Source organism: Malaclemys terrapin, chromosome 18 (genome assembly GCF_027887155.1).
Source record: "Malaclemys terrapin pileata isolate rMalTer1 chromosome 18, rMalTer1.hap1, whole genome shotgun sequence".
NCBI lineage: Eukaryota > Metazoa > Chordata > Testudines > Emydidae > Malaclemys > Malaclemys terrapin.
In genome coordinates this window covers 3546853-3562646 of record NC_071522.1, presented here as the reverse complement: position 1 = coordinate 3562646, position 15794 = coordinate 3546853, and the positions used below count along the sequence as shown (strand labels likewise).

General features: G+C 46.2%; 2 protein-coding genes across 3 annotated transcripts in view; one reads left to right on the top strand and one right to left on the bottom strand.

Annotated features, from left to right (window-relative positions):
* Window positions 1–5324: 5324 nt before the first annotated feature.
* On the top strand, window positions 5325–12319 carry CENPV (centromere protein V). 2 transcript variants are annotated; one of them, XM_054007989.1, is made up of 5 exons: window positions 5325–5579; window positions 8198–8296; window positions 10285–10354; window positions 11567–11681; window positions 12051–12319. In XM_054007989.1, the coding sequence occupies exons 1-5, from the start codon at window positions 5398–5400 to the stop codon at window positions 12173–12175; spliced, it is 591 nt and encodes a 196-aa protein (XP_053863964.1). In that variant the 5' UTR covers window positions 5325–5397; the 3' UTR covers window positions 12176–12319. The 2 variants fall into 2 exon arrangements, with proteins under 2 accessions (XP_053863964.1, XP_053863963.1); XM_054007988.1 differs by having other exon boundaries at window positions 5382–5743.
* A 2225-nt stretch (window positions 12320–14544) lies between these two features.
* The window catches only part of PIGL (phosphatidylinositol glycan anchor biosynthesis class L), an 85863-nt gene continuing 84613 nt past the window's right edge, over window positions 14545–15794 (bottom strand). Inside the window, exon 7 of the mRNA XM_054008708.1 lies at window positions 14545–14952. Within this exon, the coding sequence (XP_053864683.1) occupies window positions 14854–14952 (99 nt within the window). The 3' untranslated portion in view covers window positions 14545–14853. The remainder of the gene's footprint in view (window positions 14953–15794) is intronic.

Below are 15794 nucleotides of genomic sequence, written 5' to 3'. Positions count from 1 at the left end.
ATCCAGCCAAGCCTAAGAAGGATTGGACCTGTTTCTTAGACTTTGGAACCGGCCACTTTTGGATAGCATCCACTTTGGCCTGTATGGGATTTATAGTTCCTTGACCCACCTGGTGCCCCAGGTAAGTCACTCTGTTTTGGCCTATTTGACACTTTTTAGCCTTAACAGTTAGTCCTGCCTGCTGGATGCGCTCGAAAACTTTTTCCAGGTGCTCCATGTGCTCTGCCCATGAATCAGAAAAAATGGCCACATCATCGAGGTAGGCAACTGCAGATTCTCCCAATCCCGCCAGGAGACCATCTACAAGTCTTTGGAAGGTGGCGGGTGCATTTCGCAACCCGAAAGGGAGTACATTGAATTCATACACCCCTGCCTGGGTGACGAAGGCTGACCTTTCCTTAGCGGGTTCATCTAGTGGTACTTGCCAGTACCCCTTGGTTAAGTCTAAAGTAGAGATGAATTGGGCATGTCCCAATTTCTCCAATAGCTCATCTGTGCGTGGCATTGGATAGTTGTCAGGACGAGTTACAGCATTTAGCTTACGGTAGTCCACGCAAAAGCGTATTTCCCCATCTGGTTTGGGAACTAGAACCACTGGAGATGCCCATGCACTCTTAGAGGGGCGGATTATACCCATCTGTAGCATGTCCTGGATCTCCCTTTGTATAGCAGTTTTGGCATGAGGTGACTCCCGGTAGGGTGGGGTTCTAACAGGGTGAGCATTACCTGTGTCAATGGAGTGGTATGCCCGTTCGGTCCATCCTGGAGTGGCTGAGAAAATTGGTGCAAAGCTTGTGCACAGCTCCTTGATCTGCTGTCGCTGCAGACGTCCAAGGGTCATGGAGAGGTCCACCTCTTCCACGCCACCATCCTTTTTTCCTTCGTAGTAGACACCTTCAGGCCACTCCGCGTCATCTGTTTCCTGGGCTGTAAACTGGCAAACGTTTAACTCTCTGGAATAAAAGGGCTTAAGAGAATTAACATGGTATACTTTAGGCTTTATGTTGGAGGCGGGGGAGGCTATGAGATAGTTAACAGCTCCTAGGCGCTCCTGGACCGTGAATGGTCCTTCCCACGACGCTTCCATTTTATGGGCCTGGATTGCCTTTAAGACCATGACTTGGTCTCCTACTTTGAAGGACCGTTCTCTGGAATGTTTATCATACCAGGCCTTTTGCTCTTCCTGAGCATCCTTTAGGTTTTCTTTAGCAAGGGCCAAAGAATGTCGGAGGGTGTTTTGTAGGTTGCTTACAAAGTCTAGAATGTTTGTTCCTGGAGAAGGCGTAAACCCCTCCCATTGTTGCTTCACCAACTGTAATGGCCCCTTAACCTCACGGCCATACACAAGTTCAAATGGTGAAAACCCTAAACTGGGATGTGGTACAGCCCTGTAGGCAAAAAGCAACTGCTGCAACACTAGGTCCCAATCATTGGAGTGTTCATTTACAAATTTACGTATCATGGCCCCCAAAGTTCCATTAAACCTCTCCACCAGGCCATTGGTTTCATGGTGGTAAGGGGTGGCAACCAAGTGATTCACCCCATGAGCTTCCCACAAGTTTTCCATGGTTCCTGCCAGGAAGTTAGTTCCCGAATCTGTAAGGATGTCGGAGGGCCAACCTACCCTGGCAAAAATGTCTGTTAATGCCTGGCACACACCTTTAGCCCTGGTGTTGCTTAAGGGTACTGCTTCCGGCCATCGGGTAGCAAAATCCATGAAAGTCAGTACGTACTGCTTTTCTCTGGGTGTCTTCTTTGGGAAAGGACCCAGAATATCCACAGCTACGCGCTGAAATGGGACCTCAATTATGGGTAGTGGCTGGAGAGGGGCTTTAACCTGGTCTTGGGGTTTTCCCACTCGTTGGCACACCTCACAAGACCGGACATAATTAGCAACGTCCTTGCCCATTCCCTCCCAGTGGAAGGACTTCCCCAACCGGTCTTTGGTTCTGTTCACCCCAGAATGGCCACTGGGATGATCATGGGCTAAGCTCAAGAGCTTTACCCGATACTTAGTGGGAACTACCAACTGCCTTTGAGGATGCCAGTCTTCCTGGTGCCCACCAGAAAGAGTCTCCTTGTATAAAAGTCCTTGTTCTACAACAAACCGGGATCGGTTAGAAGAGCTGAGAGGCGGTGGGGTGCTCCGCGCCACCGCCCAAGCTTTCTGAAGGCTGTCATCTGCTTCCTGCTCGGCCTGGAACTGTTCCCTTGATGCTGGAGACATCAGTTCCTCCTTGGACTGTGGACTGGGGCTTGGTCCCTCTGGAAGCGATGCAGGTGCTGGGGCTGTTTCCATTGACTGTGAACCGCTGTCCGCTGGTGCACTATGTGGTATCTCAGGCTCTGGCTGAGCCTCTTGGGTAGGGTTATCTGCTGCTTCTGCCAGTTCAGGCTCGCTGGTGCCCTCTGGCGTTGGAGTTGTAGACGGGTTTGCAAGGGCTGGACTCAGGGCTGGCAATGGTTCTGGTGCTGGTTGCGTTGCCAGTTCCGGTTCTGGGACTGGCTTTGGCTGGGTCTCTGGGATTGGATCCACTACGGCTGTTGCAGTCGTTGGCAGAGGATCCAGTTCCACCACCTTTGTCTGGGTCTCCGGTAACACAGACGGGGCCCTGGTGGACGGCTCAGGAACAGGGATGGGGGTGAAAGCTTGCTTAGCCTGGCTGCGGGTGACTATTCCCACCCTCTTGGCTACCTTCACATGGTTGGCCAAATCTTCCCCCAGCAGCATGGGAATGGGATAATTGTCATAGACTGCAAAAGTCCACATTCCTGACCAGCCCTTGTACTGGACATGCAACGTGGCTGTAGGCAAGGTTACAGATTGTGACACGAAGGGTTGAATTGTCACTGTAGCCTCTGGGTTGATGAGTTTGGGGTCCACTAGGGATTGGTGGATAGTTGACACTTGAGCCCCAGTGTCCCTCCAAGCGGTAACCTTCCTTCCGCCCACTCTCAAGGTTTCCCTTCGCTCCGAGGGTATGAGAGAGGCATCTGGGTTTGGGGATCTTTGGTGTGATTGGGGTGTAATGAACTGTAATCGGTTGGGGTTCTTGGGGCAGTGAGCCTTTATATGTCCCAGTCCATTACATTTAAAACATCGCCCTGCTAAGGTATCACCGGGACGAGGTTGGTTGGTGGAGACTGGTGTGGTGGGGTGAGAAGGCGTCTGGGGTTTCCCTTGGGATGTGGGTGGGGCCTTGGGTTGTCCCCGGTGGTAAGGTTTTGTTTCGGCTTGCCCCTTCTGATATTCGCTCCAACTGCTACTAGTTTTTTTCTTTTCTGCCACCTCCACCCATTGGGCTCCAATCTCCCCCGCCTCAGTTACAGTTTTGGGCTTCCTATCTAGGATGTACCTTTCTATTTCCTCAGGAACACCCTCTAAAAACTGCTCCATTTTTACTAGGGAAAGCAGATCTTCCAGAGATTTAACATTTGCTCCTGATACCCAGGCATCACAATTTTTGTCAATGTGGTAGGCATGACGGGTAAATGACACATCCGGTTTCCACTTTAGGGCTCTGAACCGCCGACGGGCATGCTCGGGTGTTAGCCCCATTCTGAGTCTGGCCTTGTTTTTAAAAAGTTCATAACTGTTCATGTGTTCCTTAGGCATTTCAGCCGCCACCTCTGCTAAGGGTCCACTGAGCTGCGGCCTCAGCTCTACCATGTACTGGTCTGCAGTGATGCTGTATCCAAGGCAGGCCCTTTCAAAATTTTCTAAGAAGGCCTCAGTATCATCGCCTGCCTTGTAGATGGGGAATTTTCTGGGATGGGAAGTGGTACCTGGAGGGGGGTTGTTAGCATTGGCTGGTGCATCCTGCTTAGCCTTTGCTACTTCCAGTTCATGTTTCCTTTCTTTTTCTCTCTCCTCCATCTCTTTTTCTTTCAGCTCCATCTCTCTCTTGTGGGCCCTCTCTTTGGCTTTTTCCAGCTCCATCTCTCTTTCATGGGCCTCCTTTTTGGCTTTTTCTTCTCTTGCTCTCTGCTCTGTCTCGAGTTTTGTTAATTGAAGCAGTCTTTGATGTTTTCTTTCATTTTCTTCTGCTTCTAGTTTGGCCAGTTCTATTTTGTTAGCTACTTCTTTGGTAGTCATTTTCCTGTTTTCTTGTGCTGGGTAACCCCCTTTGCAGTTGACAAACTGGGAAGCTCTCAGCTCTGGCTGCTGCAGAGTTAACAGTAACTTTCTAACTAGCTACTCCAGAGGATGTAAAAAGAAAAAAAAAACAATTCAGCTTGTAAATACCTTTTACCAGTCATTTGCTAATTGAACCCTTCTCTTAACAAAGGACCTGTAAAAAAAACTTAACACCTCTGCCTTCAGGCAAGGAGAGATAAGATATGCATCTATCTACTTCCAGCTCGGCTTTCCAAGCAGCTAGAAGGAAAAAAAAAATCACTGGCTTTTGGGTTTAAAATGATCCCACCGCTATTCACCATGTCAGGACTGAGATCCCCACTTTGAACTTTAGGGTACAAATGTAGGGGCCTGCGTGAAAAACTTCTAAGCTTAACTACCAGCTTAGCTCTGGTTCGGCTGCCACCATCAATGGATTCCCTCCCTGGGAAGCCTTGAAAAACCCTCACCAAATCCCTGGTGAAAACAAATCCAAAACCCCTTGGATTTAAAACAAGGGGAAATTAACCATTCCCCTCCTTCCTCCCACCAACTCCTGGTGAATCAAGATCCAAAACCCCTTTGGATCTAAAACAAGGAAAAAATCAATCAGGTTCTTAAAAAGAAGGTTTTTAATTAAAGAAAAAGGTAAAAATCATCTCTGTAAAATCAGTATGGAAATCAACCTTACAGGGTAATCAAACTTAAAGAGCTCAGAGGACTCCCCTCTAGTCTCAGGTTCAAAGTACAGCAAACAAAGAGAAACACTCTAGTAAAAGGTACATTTACAAGTTGAGAAAAACAAAGGAAAACTAACACGCCTTGCCTGGCTATTTACTTACAAGTTTGAAATAGGAGAGGCTTGTTTAGAAAGATGTGGAGAACCTGGATTGATGTCTGGTCCCTCTCGGTCCCTCTCAGTCCCCGAGAACGAACACACTCCCAAACAAAGAACACAAACAAAAGCCTTCCCCCCCCAAGATTTGAAAGTATCTTGTCCCCTTATTGGTCCTTTAGGTCAGATGCCAGCCAGGTTACCTGAGCTTCTTAACCCTTTACAGGGAAAAGGATTTTGGAGTCTCTGGCCAGGAGGGATTTATAGTACTGTACACAGGACAGCTATTACCCTTCCCTTTATAGTTATGACACCACCTTTCCTCACTCCCCAGGATTTGGCACCAAACCCTCCCAGTCCACGTGGCTCCGGACTCTGAAGCAGCAGCTCCGGAATGTCCCTTTGCACCTAAACTCCAGATCACAACAACGGAGCAAAAGGCCCCATGGGAGAGGGGCCCAGCCACAAGCTCTGTGGTTACGGGGGTGCAGGGCGCATGCAAACCCCAGGGCCAGGAGCATGGGGAAAACTAAGGCAGGCTCTGCACGGAAATCTCGGGGGAGAAGCCCAGCTGCAGCGTCTCCGGCTGCTGCCGCCCACTCCCTCCGGGGGAAAGAGAGCAGTCGGGTAGGCAAGAAGCCCGCGGCTCCCCGGGAGAGGCCAGGGGAGCCGCCGCCTCCCCCAGCGTTCTGCCTGTTCGATCTGGGGGCGCAGAGGGAACGCTGGGTGAAGTTTCAGGAGAGGCAAAGCCTGACTTGTGAGGAGGCAGCCAGACTCCTGCTGGACACCTTGTGAGTAGAAGGAGGGGGGCACAGACCCGGGGGTCCCCGGGCCCTAAGCTCTTCCTCCGGAGGCAGGGCAGCGCCTCTCCAATGCGCTCCGATGCGGGGCAGAAACGAAACCTACCCCACCCTCGGCGAGCTTATGCTGTCACTGTGGCATGCTGCCGCCGTTTAAGGGCTGGTGCGGATCCATGGTGCAGCTTTGCATGTTGCTTGGGTCCCACCTACATTTTGTAAAAATCTTCCCTCCTGGCCTCAGGGGCAGGGCCCTCTCTGAGCCCAGCACCGGTTGGGACAGGATCTCTCACGCCCAAGGATTTCTCTGCAGCCAACAATGTGTTTGGGCAGATTCTTTTATTTGCGTTATTTTTTTCAGAGTAGCAGCCGTGTTAGTCTGTATCCGCAAAAAGAACAGGAGTACTTGTGGCACCTTAGAGACTAACAAATTTATTAGAGCATAAGCTTTCGTGGACTACAGCCCACTTCTTCGGATGCTTGGGCTGTAGACCACGAAAGCTTATGCTCTAATAAATTTGTTAGTCTCTAAGGTGCCACAAGTACTCCTGTTCTTTTTGCGTTATTTTTTTGTGGCCCATCTGCACGTTTTTGACCCGCTCCTCTGAAGTCAATGGGAGCGGGCCCATGATTGTTAGAGCTGGGATTAGGACAGAATATTTTTCTTCCCTAGACCCCATCTACCCTGTGGCTTTTGGAGGGGGCTGCTCCCCCTTGAGCTCAGGTGGGTCTAACCACATGACTGATGCCCTGATAGACCTTCTCTCCATCTTTGTTTCCTGTGTTTGGTATAAACCTACAATTCCATACTTTTAGACAAAGGACATTAATGTAACTATTTATGTAAGTAAACAAACCTTCATTAGGAATGCTGATTCCAGCCAGGCTAGTGCTCGCCTGTGGACCTTTGTCAGTCTGATCTGATAAGTGCCTGGTTAATAATTAATTGAGTCAGAAGGGTCATAGATCTACAATCCATGCTTCTCTGGGTTTAGAGAGAGAGAATGACAGTAGGGCTTTTCACAATTTTTCCTTCACTTTTTGCTTTAGCCATATAAATGACTTCTATGAATCCATGTGCAGAGTAAAATGTGGATTTTATGGGAAGTTAACAGCAAACTTTTTCTTGCTCAATAAGCAAGCCAATACATGGAGGCTGAGCCTTTCAAAAACATGTTTTTTGCAGGACTCACCCAGCCACCTTTCTTTTGATTCTTAATGGCAATGCAAATAAGTATTATCTGGCAGTGTTATCCAGACATTTTACATTTAGATTTATCTAAGTGTTTCTAAAATGCTTATCAATTTAATATCTAGATGTTGATTTTGGTAATAATGTGGGAGGCTCATTGCACACATCTTATAACCACATCCAGAGAAGTGGTCATGGCTAGACCTACAGCAGCTCTGACTGGACAAATATCTCTGCTTTGGATTCAGATTTAGGGGCCAAGTACAGTGTGGAATTTAGTCAGACTACTTAATTATCTTCAAAAAGACTTTTGTATTTTGTATTTCTACATTTTCTCAGCCCAGAATCTCTGCCCCATAAGTATCACATTTGCTGTACTTGAAGCCTGTCCATATTATTCTGCAATGTAATATTCCTAGTGTCAGCATTTTTACAATAATAAACATTGGCTTCTGTGGAGTTTATTTTCTTCCCATGGAATTTATGGGCTGTTACTCTTAATCTGTTCATGTTTCAGGGACCTCACATCAAAGGGAAGTAAAAATCCTCTTATCCTGTTCTTTTCTGTTGTCTACAGTGACACATCTACCAAGCTCATATTCTAATCCCGCTGTCCCATCTGAACGTGTGTGTAATATCGTTATATTTTTTGTTATTCCCATTAATAAATCTGAACAAACTGTCAATACATGCAATTGATAATATGAAAAGTAAGGGACTTAATATTTTTGCGTCTGACCTGGCATGTCGCTTTTGCTAGGTTACCATGGCAAAGTCCTAAGGGAGTGAAAGAAATGCACAAAGCAGAGGATCCTTGAGGCTGTGAGTGCAGCCGGGAGACTTCAAAAACATATTAAAATGTTTTAAACTAATTAAATCCTACTTATCGTCTCTTTTTCCAGCTTCTGAAATGGAAGCAAGTTAGTGATGTTTTCTTTCTAGAAAGAACATCAGCCTGGAGCAGAATTGGTGGGAACATAGGAAAATTCTATTCTTAATTTCACTGGTGTAATCCTGACATAATTTGACTGAATTCTATGAGTTACTCTAGATTTACTACTGTAGCTGAGATCAGAATTTGGACATGTGTTTGGGGGAAGGTGGGTCTGCTTCAGTTTGGCTCCCACTGCTGAGTGGATAATATCTCTGGTAGAGTTGACTGTGACACTACAAAATCTCAGTGCTTCCTTGGCCAACAAGAAATGTCTGATCACAAATCCTCTCTTTTTGGGTACATGTGCCTTTGCTCCATCCAGTGAGTACAGAGGCCTGGTGAAGCACACAGGAGGCTGTCACTGCGGAGCTGTCCGCTTCGAGGTTTGGGCATCAACAGATCTGCACATTTTTGACTGCAAGTGAGTGTTTTTTATTTATTTATTTTGCCACCCCAAATCTGAATAGCCAAATACTTTGCCCTTCTCTAGCACTTCCCATCCAAAGATCTCAAAGTGTTTACGAAACAGAAATCCACTGGAAGTTGGTATAGTAGCAGGACAGATGTCTAACCTATTTCCTGTAGGGTGCAGCCCCAGCTGAGTTCAGATCCACCAGTAGGTCAGTACTGTCGATTTCAGGTGCTGGTTCTGCAACTGCACAATGTGCTGATTGCCAGAGAAAGGAAGGTGCTGTGCACTCTACTCTCTGGGCAGCACAGTGGCAACTTCGTGTTTTCTTTATGCCCTAGCTGAAGGGGTGAGGATGTGGAAAAAGCTGCAGTTGTCAGGGAGATGATAAGTGCTTGGAAAACAGCTGAGAACAGGGAGACTGTAGCAGTGTTGGAGTTACAGGGATCCTTACTGAGATCGCTACTAGGTGTGTGATTTAAGGCAATTTTAGCAGATTGTTGAGGATGGGATCTGCCTCTCATAGGCCAGAAACAGTAGATGTAAAAAAAGTAAAAGAAATTCCCAGTTTTTAACTTTGTGGAATACTAGCTATGGCCCTAATACAAGGTCCAATTAAATCCAGAAGAGAAATTCCATTGACTTCAACTGTTCTATCTGGGGGAAAATATTAAATGTCCTTTATGCAAGTGGAAATTCAGATCAAAGTGACTTGCTCATTACAATTTGGTAAGATGTGATGATTATTATTACATAGTCTACAACTACTACAGTTAATAATTACAAAGACTTCCTCTGTGATCCTAGAAAGTCACTATATCTATGCCTCAGTTTCCTCAGCCACACAATGAAGACAGTAATACTTGCATATCTTGCAGGGATGCTGTGAAGCTAAATAAATTTCATGAGATCCATGAATGGAAGGTTCTAAACACATGCAAAGTGCTATATTTAGTATCATTATTAACAGCAATATCTTACATATATACAGAATTTTATTGTGGAAGCATTTTACAAACTCCTATACATACAGGAACCACTTACCCCACTACTAAAATGTAGCCATATCTGGAGTAAAACATGGCAGATGTTTAACAGGATTCTGCACATCACGGAGTACAGAATAGCAGCTCCATGTGGGACTGCAGAGGGAAATATAGGTAAGCAGAGTGCAAAAACTTACACTGAAATTCAGCTACAGTTTCATGATTCATACCTGTGCTTGTACAAAAATTGTCCAGGTTTTAACAGCCACCTCTGTTTTATACTTCTTCAAAACAAAATGCTTTCCAACAGATCTCTCAAGGATGTGGGGTTTGATCCTTTCTTGGCATTCTCTTATCAAATGGAGAACACATTACTACCAACATGTGGTGAGGGATATATATTCAAGCCCTATAAAATTGTCTAATTTCAGTATGGTCTTTCCACAGACTCAGAATTAGTTTCTCTGTAGCCCAGATGTCACTACAAATCTGTTTCCCTTGTTTGCAAAGTAATTAATATTGGTAGCATTTGGATGAAGTTGGCAAACTTTACATGGATTTCTCAAGGCCACAGTTTAGCGTTGATCTATCCACTGAGAGTTGTACTGTGGAGAGAAGACAGTTATACAGCTCTCAGTGTAGATAAGCTTACTTTCCATATTACAGGAAAACATAAGTCTCTAGACTGAATACATGCATACACAAAGACATATGCCATAGTTGCAGTCTGTCCACTCCTGTCATCAAACCTGATGTTTGCAATGTTGTAGCCGTGTTGGTCCCAGGATATTAGAGAGACAACGTACGTGAGGTAATATCTTTTATTGGACCAACTTCTATTGCATCTCTTGTCTCTCTAATATCCACCCTGATGACAACCAGGTAAAAATAATTATAGTTTTCAGTGAAATCTAACTTGTTGAGAGCTCTAGGCTAGATATGACTGTTACATTGCAGGTTATAACTGCCTATAGAATAGTCATGTTTTTTTTCTTGTTCTTTCCCCTTGTACAGTTGCAGTATTTGCATAAAGAAACAGAACAGACATTTCATTGTCCCGGCTTCCCACTTCAAGCTGCTGAAGGTAGGTTAGGGTTTATGCATGCAGTGGGTGTGGGTACCTGTCAAGATATTTGATTCTGAAAGATTCAGGTGGTGGTCAGCTTTGTATCATAAATTTGCCTGTGTCTGTCTGGAGAGATGTGAAAAATCCATTTGGATCCTAGGAGCCTGGCTGTATGTGTTTGTTAGCGTGTCTCAGAATGGGAAGTTCCATGTTTGAAAAGTGACTATACCTCTTCAAAAGATGAGGCAGGGATGTATGTACACCCCAGGAGTGGCATTGCCACCAGGTAAATATGGTTTCAGAGTTGCAGCCGTGTTAGTCTGTATCCGCAAAAAGAACAGGAGTACTTGTGGCACCTTAGAGACTAACTATTTTTGCTCAAATAAATTTGTTAGTCTCTAAGGTGCCACAAGTACTCCTGTTCTTTTTGCAGGTAAATGTGCTAAGTCCATGTTACATTGACGACAAAGAGCATTACTGTCGCACTCATACTCCTAATGGGCTACAGATCTGAGCAAAAGCCCATCGCAATCCGTGTGAGTCTTGACTTATTGGGCTGTGGATTGGGTCCAAGCACATTGCTATAAAGAATTCTGCCTCTATTTTAGATCAGCTTCAGACTCCCTTAACTTGGTTTTTAAATTCTGATTACAGGCTTAACTCCTTTACATTTTAATTGTTACAAGGGCATCTTACAGGTTAGGCTCTTGGATTCCAAGTTTTCTGAGGACTGTAGCTCTTAGATTAATTTTTCTTGTCTTCTAGCACCATTTAATTTAATTTTCTTTGATAGCTGGACGGTCTCAGATAAACACAGAAATTTGTCCACTGCTTCTGGGAGGAAACCCCCCAATTATGTTTACTTTGGAGCATTTAAAAAAAACCTAAGCACTTTATAATAGACCTGCTGTAATAGAGAGTTCAGTGACTGCATTTCAGTAATCAGAAAGTAAAGCCATGGCAATTGTTAGGCTTGTCTGGGGGAAAGGTGCATGTGAAAGTAAAGCACAGAGGGTAGGGAAAGGAGATTAATATCTGGAACAGAGTAGCATGCATGCCGTATTCTTAACTCTAACTCACATAAAGACATAGCAGGTGATATTTTAGACTAGTCTTATTTTGTGCCTGCAATTTTACATTTATTAATTACAAGCCTGTGGAATGTAAGTGACAAAAAATGACCCATTTCTGGGTACGTGGCAAACCTTCACTGTGTATTTTTTTGCCTAGGGTGCTGATAACATAACAATGTACTCCTTCAACACGCACCGCGCCCAGCACACATTCTGTAAGACCTGCGGCGTGCAGAGCTTTTACACTCCTCGTTCTAACCCAGATGGTTACGGTAGGTAAACAGAACCGGGAAGAAACCTGGTAGACCTATGCCAACACAAATTCACCCCCCGCTGCACTTGTATAATGACCCTGATGACCACCAGCACTCTGCCGAGAGCAGTAGCACAATAATTGTGCATCATACAGCTTGCTTCTAAAGTACTGAACAACTGAACCTGCAACTTTCAATAGCACCTCCTTATTGTGTAAGTCTTAACTGTGACCAATGGGCCACTGGCCATCTCAGGTTTCTCACCTGCTGCAGCTGTATCGACACTATCAACACCCTCTGAGATTCACACTGCCCATGAAACTGAGAGAATAGCTCTCCTTGGCGTCAAAGGGAGAGTTTCTCTCTGTATTTTCCCCTCTTCTCCAGGAATAGCCCCCCACTGCCTGGATGAGGGCAGTGTGTGCAGCACCATCATGGAGGAGATCAATGGCAAAGAGTGGGAGAAGGCCATGAAGGAACATAAGACCATCAGGAGCATGTCGAAACCATGATACAGCCTCAGTATCCAAAGGGCTCAGCTTGGAGCACTGCCATTGGCAGGCCACCATGTAACCTCTTAGTTCAAGCTCTCCTGTGCCAGGCTGTTCAGGAAGTATATCTTTTTTGTTTTTTTAAATAAATCTTTCTGTGCTGCCTGTTTTTTCCCTCCTTTCATTTTATATTCAGTTGTCAGACCACATCAGTTCCGTAACCTACCCGACAGCTGGGGTTTTTCCTCTTTGCCTTATTCTGACACTGCCCCTATCTGCAGCAGAGTTCAAATCACATTAGTCAGAACAAGGTTCTTACATCTATTGCAAGATTCTACCATGTTGTCTTTGGCTCGTGCAGACACATCCCAGTTGTGTTATTATCGGGGTTACACTGTGGTTCTCAACCAGGAGCCCGGGGCCCCCCGGGGGCCATGAGCCGGTTTCAGGGGGTCTACCAAGCAGGACCAGTGTTAGACTCACTGAGGCCCAGGAAAGAAAGCCTAAGCCCTGGAAAAGCCTGAGCAACCTAGCTTCACGGGGCGCCTTGTGGCCTGGGGCCCCAGGCAGTTGCCCTGCTTGCTACCCGTTAATGCTGGCCCTGGCTTTTGTATGCAGAAAACCAGTTGTTGTGGCACAGCTGGGCCGTGGAGTTTTCACAGCATGCTGGGAGGGACTCAGACAGAAAAAGGGTGAGAACCCCTGGTTTACACAACCGCACTACATGAAATAACGTCTCCCTACCCAGGGAAAAATTCTGCTGTTACACTCGTCTCTCCCTTGATTTCACTGAAGTTACTCTGGCTTTAGAACTATATCGGGCTGATGCTGGCATTACAGGCTCCAGTTGAGCAAGTTCTTACGTACGTGTTTTAACTTTCAACATGAGAGTAGTGCCACTGAAGTTAATGCAGATGTGCTTAAGTGCTCTGCTGAATAGGTCTGACTCATGGACTTAAAGATAGCTGTGTGTAGGGTTGTCTAGTGCCGGCTCCGCAGCTCCCATTGGCCAGGAACCGCAACCAATGGGAGCTGCGGGTGTGGGTGCGAGGGCAACACGTGGAACCTCCCTGGTTGCTTATGCGCCTAGGGGATGTAGGGACCTGGCAACTGCTTCCTGGGAGCCGCAGTAAGCGCTGCCGGGACTCAGCACCCCGAACCCCCTGTCCCAGCCCAGAGTCCCCTCCTGCACCGAAATTCCCTCCTGAAGCCCGTACCTGTACCCCCCCAACACCATGCCCCAGCCCTGAGCCCCCTTCTGCACCCCAAACCCCTCATCCCCGGCCCTACCCCAGAGCCCACAGCTCCAGCTGGAGCCTGCGCCCCCTCCTGCATCCCAAACCCCTCATCCTCAGCCCCACCCCAAAGCCTGTACCCCTAGCCAGTCTTCACCCACTCCCGCACCCCAGCCCCCTGCTCCAGCCCAGAGCCCCCTCCTGCACCTTAAACCCCTCATCCTCGGTCCCACCCCAAAGCCTGCACCCCCACCCAGAGCCCTCATCCCCCCACACTCCCCAACCCCATGCCGCAGCCTGGTGAAAGTGAGTGAGGGTGGGGGAGAGCGAGCGATGGAGGGAGGGGGGATGGAGTGAGCAGGGGGTGGGTCAGGGGGCGGGACAGGAGTGTTCGGTTTTGTGCGATTAGAAAGTTGGCAACCCTAGCTGCGTGTTTAAATACTGAGAGTACAGTTCTGCCCTGGTATCTTTTTAATAGCTATGTTTGGGAGGGTGTTGTGATTTGAGTAAGGAATTAGGAGCCAGGAATTTGAGCTCTGATCCTGGCAGTGCAATGACTTGCTCTGTATCCTTGGGCAAGCTGCTTATCCTATCTTTACACTGGGGTTTATAGTCTTTATATCCCTATCTCCCACAGGGGCGGTGAGGAATAACTCGATGATGAGTGCAAAGCGCTGAGTAAACGCTGAGTATTATTTAGTTTGCTCCAGTGTGAAAGTCCTCCTTTAAGATTCCAATTATTACTAAAATCTCTGTGTAGATTTAAAAATTACAAACAAATATTTGAAAATTGGCCTGTCACTTACCTGCTGAATCTGTGGGTTGCAAAACCCAGAACCCAGCATTTCCTCCTGGCAACTAAGAGGAAGGGGGCAGCTTTTCAAATGGTGCATCTGGAATTTTTATGTCTACATATTTATTCTGTCAAAGAACTGGCTGGCGCCCTCTCACTTGTAACTTCATTCGTACACCCTGCACATCCTGGTGAAAAACAGCTTATGTTCAGCGGATCTCAAAGACTTTGTTTGGAAGCAGGAATAAATACTAGTGTTTCACGAGGTACAGTCCAGCCAAGTAAAGCTCGTATCACAGCGTGGCTTGGAGGATTGAGATGGAAAGATCAGTAAGAGCTCAGTGCAATTATATTAGTCTGTATAATTTTTAATATTTTATTCCTAAAGTTTTGGCATTTTAAAGTCAAGAAACCAGCCCTCCATCAGCAGGAACTGGCTGACTGACAGGCAGGCCTGTGCGGTTCAGTGTTACAGCCTGAGGGCTGTGAGGATCCTGGTTCAAACCCCAAGGGACAATGTGTATCCCAGAAGGTGGAATTCTGTCCTCGTCTTGAGGCATTAAAGAAACAAGAGCTTTCAATAGTGCTTGGTCAGGCAGAGACTCTCTTTTCTTTGTCGCCCTTCTCTGGTTTCTCAATACCCCTGGAAGTGTGTATGATTCTCCTTCCCTTTACAGAAGGCAAAGTGAATTGATCACCATGAAGCGTGAGAACAGGATGTAGGTGTGTCGGAACCAGAGAAGCTGGCTGTGATGGCACCGCATGGCTCTCTAGAAAGATAAAAATATGCGAGAAAACATTAGACCTTCCAAACCCATTCGGAAGACAGCTTTCAAGGCTTTCTGTAAAGTTCACTACTAGATTTACAGTGAAATCTGTCTTCGGTGACCCACCAAAGGACCAGCACAAACAAAGCTTAGCAGCGGTGGGATTCTGACTAAACTCAAACAATGCTATAATGGAATCCCGGGGGCTATTTTCAAGTGGTTGCATATGACCAGAAGTTGCTAGTTGAGGCCCATTTCATGTATTTATGACATGCCACTTGGAAAGTAAGTGTCAGTAGGAAGGTCAGACTCAAGGTTCTAGCCACTGTGGCTTGAAATATCAGAGGAATTTTTGTACTTGGAACTTTCTGTTACTACCCTCACAAATATGACAGTGCTGTGGGTGTCACTTGTAGATTAGGAGCACTGTTTGCTCTGTAATGTTTACTTTAATATACTGTGGAGGGAGCTCTAATCATATGGTGATAAGAGGTTTCTTGACTAGAATGTATAGAGATTTTACACAGCAGAATAACCCAAAGTTTGCCCAAAAGACAGGGCAACTTGCTAAGAGCCTGCTGCCACAAGTAGTCATACAAGACAGAGAGCAGATCAAGATAGAATACTGCATGCTGGGAACTGTAGTGTCCACAATCCACATCACTGTATCAAATATAAGAGTGCACTCTGGCCACCCAGGGTCTAAGAGCTGCAAAGCTGCCCAATCCCACCATCTGAACGGCGTACAAAGCAACTTGTCTTGACAAGTAAATATTCCTAAAAGCAAATCCAATGATGCTTCATAAATCAAAGATTGATTATAAATAAATCAGAAATCAAAGAAC